General features: G+C 42.0%; 1 protein-coding gene across 10 annotated transcripts in view; it reads right to left on the reverse strand.

Annotated features, from left to right (window-relative positions):
* The window catches only part of EBF3 (EBF transcription factor 3), a 118468-nt gene that overhangs the window by 36871 nt on the left and 71597 nt on the right, over nt 1-10000 (reverse strand). For 5 of the 10 annotated variants that reach the window (XM_062000885.1, XM_062000887.1, XM_062000882.1 and 2 more), the window contains 2 exons: nt 5310-5391; nt 2191-2308 (listed from right to left, as the gene is read on the reverse strand). In XM_062000885.1, coding sequence (XP_061856869.1) covers nt 2191-2308; nt 5310-5391 — 200 coding nt within the window. Of the gene's footprint in view, nt 1-2163; nt 2309-5309; nt 5392-10000 lie in introns of all 10 variants that reach the window. The other 5 variants (XM_062000886.1, XM_062000880.1, XM_062000883.1 and 2 more) reach the window with 1 other exon arrangement.

Consider the following 10000-nt stretch of genomic DNA (forward strand, 5'->3'; position numbering starts at 1 on the left):
CCCTGGCTCTGCCACTCCCTCCACATTGGAGGGCGTTTTGATTCTCTGCCACAGTGTTACAGTAGCGTTTACTCTGAGTTATTTGGTTACTGCGATTGTTATTAAAAGTAGGACTTGGAGACGGAGGTTGAGATTTTCACATCCATTTGCAACGGCCCAGCTTACTTGAACGAGTGTTTATGGGAGGTTAGGCAAAGCGGATTTGGCACTCTACTTTCAACATTTAAATAAAGCAAATCAATTACCATATCACAAAAAGGAGCTACTGGTTAGTGACATTTATGTAGATTTTCCGTAGCATGTAAAAGTGGCCTTTATTTTTCTAAGCGACATTTTCTGCTTAGAGTCAAATTCTTTTCATGCAGCTTACAAAAATAAACACTTGTATTTTGCTAAGATCATAATAGCTCATTAGAAGAGGCTGAATTTGGACCTAGACTAAAACCTAACACCACAGGGCTGAGCATGCTTACTTGAACCTATAATGTTGCTAGTTCGTGCTCTCTGGGGAAGGAGAGGACTAGGGGAGAGGATTCAGCCTTCTTAATTGTGAACCTCATTAGTGACGGTTGCTAGGCAAAACACACACCTACTTTCAGTGCATATGAAAGAGATAAACAATACGTCATAGGCCATAATGACTCTGGTGCTCAGGGCGACCTTTAATTATTATATTTTTGTTCTCTTATACCTTTAGTTATTAATGCAGAAAAACAAATTAGTTTTGTGTGTGTGGACTGCAGCAGATTTGTAAATCGTTTTCCATTTTTTGATGTCTCGGTCGTATTTCCTTCTGGTAATTGCTGCTTGCCTCATTCATTTCTCCGTGTGCCCATTGGTAAATACTATTTGCAACGTAAAATGACAATGATTGTATTAGCAGCTTAGTATTCTGTTATTACTTTAATTAATTCTATTAGTGTGGAAAGCCATGATCCTGTCAATATGTTGGTAACAACTCGCAACAGGAGTTCCATGGAAACTCATGCCCGTGGCCTGGACAGTCACATCACTGTGGGCTTCAGAATACACACTCTTTAAGAACTGAAGATGTATTTGACCTCTATGTGTTTAACTTCTGCTCATCCCCAAAACAATCAGGCATCAGGATCTTTGTAGGTCCCTGCAAACTGAAAACATTCCATTGTATTCTATTCCTATTCCTATTCCTATTCCTATTCCTATTCCTATTCCTATTCCTATTCCTATTCTATTCCTATTCCTATTCCTATTCCTATTCCTATTCCTTCTATTCTATTCTATTCTATTCTATTCTATTCTATTCTATTCTATTCTATTATGTTGTTCTGTTCTATTCTATTCTAATTTTACTGAAAACCAGGTTACCTGACAGAGAGTTGTATCTTTACATTGCTGTGTTTTACAATGTGAACAAAGTGGTATTTAAACCTAGATGACTATTTTGGGCTTTGTGGGAGAATAAGTACATGTGTGCACGTGTAGGAGCGCAGCTGTGACTGTGTGTGAGTGATTTGGAGGCTGATGGGCTCCAGAAAGATAGTATTTCACAATTCTGGATTTTCAGAGACACTTTCCATTCCCCTCTTCATCTCAGCCTATCTTCTTTTAGCAGTTCAGGCAAGAAGTCAATCACACTGACTCCGAAGAAAAACATTTTATACTGTTTTACTCATACAAACCCCCTCCTGCCGTAATCTGCAGTAAGGCCCAGCCACAGGAAATTGACCTCACAGTAAATTCTTTACAGATTCGGTCATGCTTTTACCATCCACTTAAACTTGCATACATAACCTGAGACTGTACCTCTGGATCAAGGAATATGACAAGCCAAAATAAAATCAAGTCAAATTAAATAGCAAGAAAAAGCTGCAAGCAAAACAAGACTGGGAAAAAAAACAAATCAAGAGAAAAAAAGATGAAAAATTGGTTGTGACTGCAAAACTGTAGGTATTAAACACAGAAAGAAGTCAGAAGCAAACTCAGAAGCACCCATATTCTAGTTGACAGGGGTCGAGAAATACTAATGGACTTTTTTAATGGGTGGCTTGATGGATGAGAGAAGAAATTAGGTAAAAGTAAATGTAGTGGTGTATCAACAGAAAGCATGGTTAAAAAAAAACAAACTAAAATAATTAAAAAAAAGCATTGCAAATAAAAAAAGACATGTAAATGTGTGCCTACCATTTTCCAGATAAGAAGGGGCCGTACCTTCTGAGGGGTCAAGGCGGCGAGCCCGCCTCCCGTGTTTGGAATTGTTGTGTACAAACATGTTGTCTGAGACAGCCAGCACGTGGCCATCCACATTGACTGTTGTTGATACAACAACCTGCAAGAGAAAAACAAAACCCAGAATGCAAAAAAATCCCGTGTTATTTTCACAAACAGAGAATTAGATCTTCTTTTAGGACAAAGCCACGCCACAGCCTGCTACTTTTCGCTTTAAATTAGGTGAATGACAACTACCAAAGCATCTCTGTTTATGTGGCCAACACTGGTGATTCTTTAACTCACAATTGTTTCTCTTCAGAACCTGCTACACTAATTAGAGTTTAATCTCCTATTATGCTAACAAATGAATTCAATTCAGGGAAATATTCTTCTAGCCATTAGTTTCAGAAACACCCCTCCAGCCACTCATTTTAAAAGCTGCTGTTTTGATTGATCTGTTGATATATTGATTAGATAGTTTATCTAATTAAAATTTGTTCACTTGAGACTATCTTCAAATGAAGGGTTGTGAGGATTACAAATAAAAAAAAGCTTAATAAATCAGGAACCCTCGTAACTCCCCATTTTTTTTTTCTTCAGTAAATGATCTCCAGGTCAGTTTTACAATTACATTTAATGTCTGATAATGAACTTTTTTGCATCTGAAAGGACCGAGTTGAATATGAATAGTGAAAGTGTTTTCAATCCATGAAAAGTATCCCTTCTCAAGTTCATTTGGATGGTGATTGACCCTGGTATGTCAATGGAATTTCCTCCTTTATTTTTGAGTGAAAGGCTCCTATTCTTGTGTCCAGGTTCAGAGTCCGGCCATAGAAGAGATGATGGATAGGGCCTTCTTTGGCTTCCAGCTGCTTCTCAGTAGAAAATGGAAAAGGAACATATGCAGAACGCACAACCTTCCCGATAAAAACACCTACACAATGGAGTTGTGAAACTCCTTCCGGAAACACTATCGCAGGAACACAGGCCAAAGAGGAAACCCCGCGAGGCGCTTGTGTTCGCGTGCACGGCGGCGTCAGAGCCCCACCGCTCCTACCCCACGGGGACACCCACGTCTCATTTAAACACTCCAGCGTGGATGGGCACCGTGGTGTGGGTTCCAGGCTAACTGAAGCCATCGCTCCAGCGTTTGCTTTGGGCTGTATCACTAGCAGAGTCCTTCGAAGCCAACGGCTGAGATGGGCCCGATCAGCTCTACTGCTGGCGGTGGCAAAAGCCAGGACAAATGCTGGCTCACCTTCTGCTTATCTCACTTATGGATGTAATGAAAACAACTGCCAGGGCTCTCATACCAGCTCCTATACCCAAACACTAAACGAATGCAAACAGAAGGGGCAAAACCAGCCTTCTTTTTGCACAGAGCTGGTCCAAGGCATCAGAAGAAAATTCTTGCCTGCTTGTATGTTTCAGATCACCTCTGATCCTGTTTCTTATTCACAGCCCATAATTAGCTTTCAGCTATCACAGCACCTTTTCTGTGTATCCTGCCTCCTTTGAGACAGCCATCTGCGGTACCCTTTAGAACAGCCCGAGGGCAGCTCTCTGCCAGGCTCCTCAGCCTCCCTATCTTTCTCCTCCCTGAAGTGGACACTTTCACTCTTGTCAACATCCACTGTGCTGAGAGTGCTGAGGTTGCCCTCAGAGCTGCTGCCAGGCCGCTGGCCTACCTCCTTTCACTTTTAATGAGACACGCAGACTCTTAAGAAATATCGCAAAACACGCGAGCGCGATTTTCAGCAAAGCTTTCTGGATTTGGTTCCTAGAACACGGTATATTAAAAAGACAGAGAAAGGTGCATATAAAAATGACAACTATTTTTGTTCTGTCATGTATATATAGGTCAGTCACCAAGGGAAAACACCGTAGTTCAGCAAAAGAAAGTAGACATGCTCTGTTTTGTTATATCGGCTTATTCCTGCCGCACACCCAAAGAAAGGTGCTGAGGCAGGGAAACCAGTTAAAAACATTGTTCAAGATCTGACATACTGTTAAGTCCAGTTAAATCTTCTGAGAGGCAGGGAGATTAGCTAAAGAGACCCAGGAAAGTCTTTCTAGTGCCTAGTGGCTCCATTGTCGACCACAAGATCACTCATGACTGATGCTTCATTTAGTCATCGGTGAGACAAAGAGGACATTTCCACTCATTCCAGGTTTGACCTTCTGTTCTGTTTGGATGGATCAATATCGCTGATGCCACGTGAGGCTGAGATGCATGAAAAATGGAAGCTTGGCTCAAGTGTTCTGAAGACATGTTTTTTTTTTCCAGCTACAGATCTTTTCTGTTGGCTGGCTCAAGGGTGCTGGCTTCACTGGTTGGTTGGCTGTGCACAGGAACAGATGTCACATGTTTTGCTATCGAGTTTAACCACAAGCTACTCTTCTCAAAAACAAGAAGGTTTTGAACATCTCCATACTACCTCGTTATCAGCCTCAAATGAGAACTGTTGTGAAATATTTTGAAATATAAAGCTTGTGTTTCCTAACAAGTATTTCAAATGACCTCAAACATGGAGGAAATCATTTGTCCATCACATCAGCCATCTCTCTATAGTGTTATGATTCACCACGGGCTATGTCAAAGGCTGTAAGGAGAAAGTGGAGTATTAAACATTTTTCTAACAGAATCAGAATAAACATATGTGGGCTGGACCACCACTGCTGGATTTACAAACTGTGAACATGAAAAGCCACTCCGTGAGATCCAAACTTTGCTGTGTTCCACGGGCACTTCTGTTAATAAGGTTATGCTACTTGGTCTGAACGTGCTGTTAAACCTATGCAGGTCTGAGCACACACCACGCTACAATACAAAGTGTTAGTATGAAAGAAAACTAGGGAACTCCTTTCTGAGGAGAGACCCGCTTGCTTCAGCACTGAGGCATTACAGTCCACTGCAGAACTCGGCGAGTCCCAAGAACCAGCATTTAAATCAGCTGGGGAAACGTAAAATAACAACAGTAATGTTTTCTAAGGCACACAGCATTACCCCTACAGTAAGCAGAAGCCCTGCTATCTTTTTTTTTTCCATTACAAAAGTTAAAGATGAAGATGTGAGTCGGTCTTTGATGCACGGTTTACTGTTTAAGAGGGATCTGTACCTGGAATCTTCGCATGTCTCTCGGGTTGCCTGCATTCTTCAAACAGTTCTGATTGCACTTGAGGAAAAACTTTAGAAAGAATCTATAAAAACACAAAATTGAAATCTATTAGATTCATCAAAATGTAAATGCAATTTTTTAAAGTTTAATAAAATTTAATCATGAATAGTTATACCCCAAAGAATACTGACAGCGAAACATTACTTTCCTATTAGTTAATGAACTTATGTTAAAGCACAAGATCCCTGTCATAAACAGAACATTATTGCCAGGGAAAGGCACATTGATATTTTCAGTTTTTCAGCAACTCCAAATGTATTGACTCCAGGCCACATCCTTAGCTTGGTGTGGGAAAGTTGGTTGCAATGACTCATTGACTTCAAAGGCAACGACTTACACCAGATGAGAATTTGTCTCTATGTTTTTAATACGACTTCTTTTTTTTCACAACTTATATTAGCAGTAATGGCTTCCACGTCACAAAACTCCTAGGCAATGAATGATCAATCTGCTGAAAAACACTTGGCTTTGCCTCCGGTTTGGAAACTCTCGCTATTCAAAGAGACTCGATCCAACTCCTGCTGACTCCAGGGAGATCCAGGCGGGATCTGCCCACCGGCAAGGCCCCAGTTCCCTCATTGTTTTTGAAAGGAAAGGAACACGGCAAATTAGGCCCTGTCTTATGACCTCTCCAACCTTTGCCAGCCTTTAACTGTAAGGAGGCACTCTACCCAGGGATGAAAATCCAGCTTATTTTCACTGAGAGGCAACCAGCAATTATTTAAGACTAACTCTTATCATCTAGGCATCTCCCTATAAACCGTTTTTGTAGCACCACTGTCTCCTGGGAACACAGCAAGCACTTACAGGACAAGGAAAACCTTGGAAAGATGCAAAACTGCCTCATGCTGCTCTCCTGTACTGGGGGAACGAGCTGAGATGGGATGTCTCCACCCCTCAGGCTGTGCAAGGCTGGGAGGACCCTCCCCGTGCTGCCCTCGCACAGAGCATGTTCACAGCCAAATGCCACCTCTTTACATAGCTATCTTTTCATGTTTCATAAATGAAAGCACGTTCCATGGGGCTGATTTTTGGCTAATGACTGGCAGCTAATGACAAGCAAGGCTCAAGACTTTCTCCTCACCCACAGTTTGTCAGATGCAACAGCCCCTTATTTGGTGCAGCCTAACTTCAGACACATTTAATAGCGACATTAGACAGAGTTTTTACATTTGGAATGCAAACAACTATTATTTATTTGTCTCCATCTTTATAAGTGTCTTTGATCGTTCTCACTGTATACACCTCACAGAAGCTTCTGTGGGCAGGAGGCAAGTCAGGCACCACTTCCCTTCTTCAGCAACCCAACACAGTCCAACCACAATAAATATAACCATGGCTGCACTGCAATGCATGCACTCCTGAGGAGCAACCAGGGTCATACAGGAGCGATATGGGAGCATCCTCACATCACATACGGGTGCTTTGAACCATAGCTCTTCCTTTTCAGTTAAACCTTGAGCAGTACCCTAATATTAATACAGGATGCTAAAACTGAAGGAGCGATCTCATGTCAGAGAGGCAAGTAGGGAAACGACTGGGTTTACTGAAACTGTGCATAAATAAATCGATTCTGTCAGCTCAGCTGAAAGCATGTTCCTTTAAAACTTCCTGCCCCAAAATTTGCAAAGGGTTTTTAGCTGTCAAGCTGAAAGCAAGCTGGATTTCTGTGGCTGTTGCCACGATCTCCTGGCTCGGATGCTCAGGTTTTCCAGATGCTGTTGCAGGAACACTACCAGCGACTCCAAGAAACTGCATCTTTGTTAGAATTACTCTATCTGCCTTGAGGTTTTGGGGTTCTTTTTTAAAGATACTTATGAACTCTAAATCAACACAGTACAGGCTAAACACAATGGCATTTCTGTCACAGCTCTGTGTTTTTTAGCACACCTTCTGCCACCCAGACTGCACAAGGACCAGCTGATGCCCACATCAGTACGGGAGCACCAGGCACAGGGCAGTTGGGAGCTGAGGCAAGCCTCCTGCTCATAGCTCCTTAGTGCCACAGCCAGGCTGAAGAGGAGCAGCTTATCAATCTTATTATTTTTTTTCTGATCTCAAATGGGTGTTGTGAGGCTTATTGAGATAATGTTTGTAAATTGCTCGGAAATCCTCTGATGAATTGTGCACTAGGAATGCTAAGCATCACTCCTCATGGGTTGTTTTTAACATGAAGCATTCATGATGAATTGTTTCCATACAGAGAGAGCTCACTCCCTGTCAAAAGAACAGGGCTATTAAGCACTCTTTCACTAAACATCAACTGGAACTGGTATTTGTTCAATTATTCGGTGAAAAGGACTGATGCTTGATGTAATTAGACATCTTCAAGTTTACCAGGATGACTGCAAGCACTGGCCTAGATACTGAAGCCACAGGCCTGGGATGGACAAAAGGAACACGTGCATTTCAGCTCTGCTACCTTCCCTGATGCTGGGAATGGTTTGAGTCTCTTTTAAATATGTGTTTTCAGAGAGCTCATGAAGTAAAGGCAGCATCAAAACAAGTTAAAACCCATGTTCCCAGGCAGGGCATTTTGCAAAGCTTGCCAGGAGAAGATGATCAACTTGACTGTTCCCCTCAACTGACCACCACAGACTGTGGGCACTACAAACCCATCCCTATCACAGAGAGAACAGTGCCAGACACTTTCTCAGTGAGCCTTGTGCTCCCCAGACACAGACGCCTGTGACAGAGCAAGAAGCAAGGAGCTGGATCGGAGCTCCATTTGGTCACGTCTCAAACTCTGCTGCTACCAACACAATGACAATGCAAGCCCTTCCAGATTTGCCTCTCCCTACTAGATTGTGTAATAGATGCACAAATTGTGGTCTTTTTTAACAACTAGAGTCTCACAGAACAGCCTTCCTAAACATACTGTGCTGCTCCTAAAATAGTGACACGCAGAAAAATGCAGTCTTTGTGATGTTCCTTTGCCCTGATTTTTTTCACGCTGCTAGAAAGGGGACTGCAAGCATCTTAATTAAAATGAATTACCTACCACAAGACTTCACTATTTTAAGATAAAATTTACATCTTTTATTAACTCACCTCACCTATACACTTAGCTTGGCGATGCCTCTCAACGCCCATCTGCCATCCGCGTACAGTAAGTCACTTGATATTCCACCCACCAATTTTTCCTAACAACCACTGTGCAATTAAACTCAACACGTTCTGTTGCGAGGTAAATTAGGCACACCTGCGGCCAGACTTCATTTGAACTGCATCAGAAAAGGACCTAACAAGGTGAGAGCGTACCACAAAGTTATAGGCCTGTCAAGCAATTAGGTTTTCACTTCTGGGACATCCGCACAGTGCAATTATGCTACACATTACAACCTGGCTAATCTTCTGAACAAATGTCATGTCTCGGAGAAGCTAGTAAAAGCAGTTCATCTGCAAATGTGTCTGCTCTTAAGCCTCCACCTTATGCACATAACAACCTACAGGAGAGGTTTTTTTGTGATATGAAAGATGGTTTTTTTCCACAGAAGATTTTTTAAACCCTGCAAGTGTCTTTTCATCCTTTTCACCTCTTCTTAACCTTTGTGAGAGGAGGCGTTGTAGCAAATAGACCAGAAAGACTTTTGTACTTGAATTTCAACGCTAAGCAAGAAAATGCCTGGTGTTATAAGCACAAGCGGTGGCTCTGCTTTGATCCAACTCAAATATTGCTTGGCTGAAGGAATGTTTGTGGTGCAAAACCACCTATTGCATCCTAGAAACATCATTAGTAAAGCACATTTCCACCAGACCCCAAACAGAAGAGTCATTCACGTAAATAAACCTCAGCAGGAAGCGAATGTTTAATTCTTTTTATCGCAGACACGAGTGTCCTGGCACCAACACCCAAAATTCAGCACTTACGATAGGTGAGATCTCTGGTAAGGAAGGCTGGCAAAACCTACAGTAACAAGCAACCTCCACCCCTTCCTTAAGTAAGATCTTCCCAACATTCAACCGAAACCAGACAGAGGGCAGAAAACTGCGCTGCCAGCACCATTTTGCTTTACTCCAATAATTCCGTTTCATGTTCATCTGTGTTTCAGGTACGCGGTCAGTGCATTCAATTAAGCCTCCAGATGAGATCTTGCTACACTACCAAATACGGAACGGTTAAGATATGACAAGCCTGCTCTACTTTCATGAGTAAAAAAAGCTCGGATTTGGATCATTATCTGCGATTCTGAAGTTCTTTGGAAGAGAAGCTGTCCGCAGGGGCACAACGCTGTTACGGGGTGGAGGCAGGAGAGAGCAGGAGAAGAGGAGACATTTGAAGTCAAATGGTAATTCTCATCCTTTACTCTATTACCCTTTAATTGGCTTTTTTCCTAAGAAATATCTGACAACCACTTTGCATATCTCTTTTCTAGAGCCTAGTAAACAAAGGATTTAATACTCTTGTTATGAAAGGAAAAATCTTTCCTCTGTCAGAAAATCTTTGGCTTTAGCACCAATAAACTCTTTATTACTGCTAAACTTGGATTTGCTGCTCGATCGCAAAGAGGCGATAAAAACTCTAACTTGTCATTAGTGCATTATGCTTAATTGTGTACAGTATGTTTCCAGTTGCATCTGTTGGCCCATTATCAAAATGACCATTATGTACACTAATTCCCTGACCCTGT

Source organism: Colius striatus, chromosome 8 (assembly GCF_028858725.1).
Source record: "Colius striatus isolate bColStr4 chromosome 8, bColStr4.1.hap1, whole genome shotgun sequence".
Classification (NCBI taxonomy): Eukaryota; Metazoa; Chordata; class Aves; order Coliiformes; family Coliidae; genus Colius; species Colius striatus.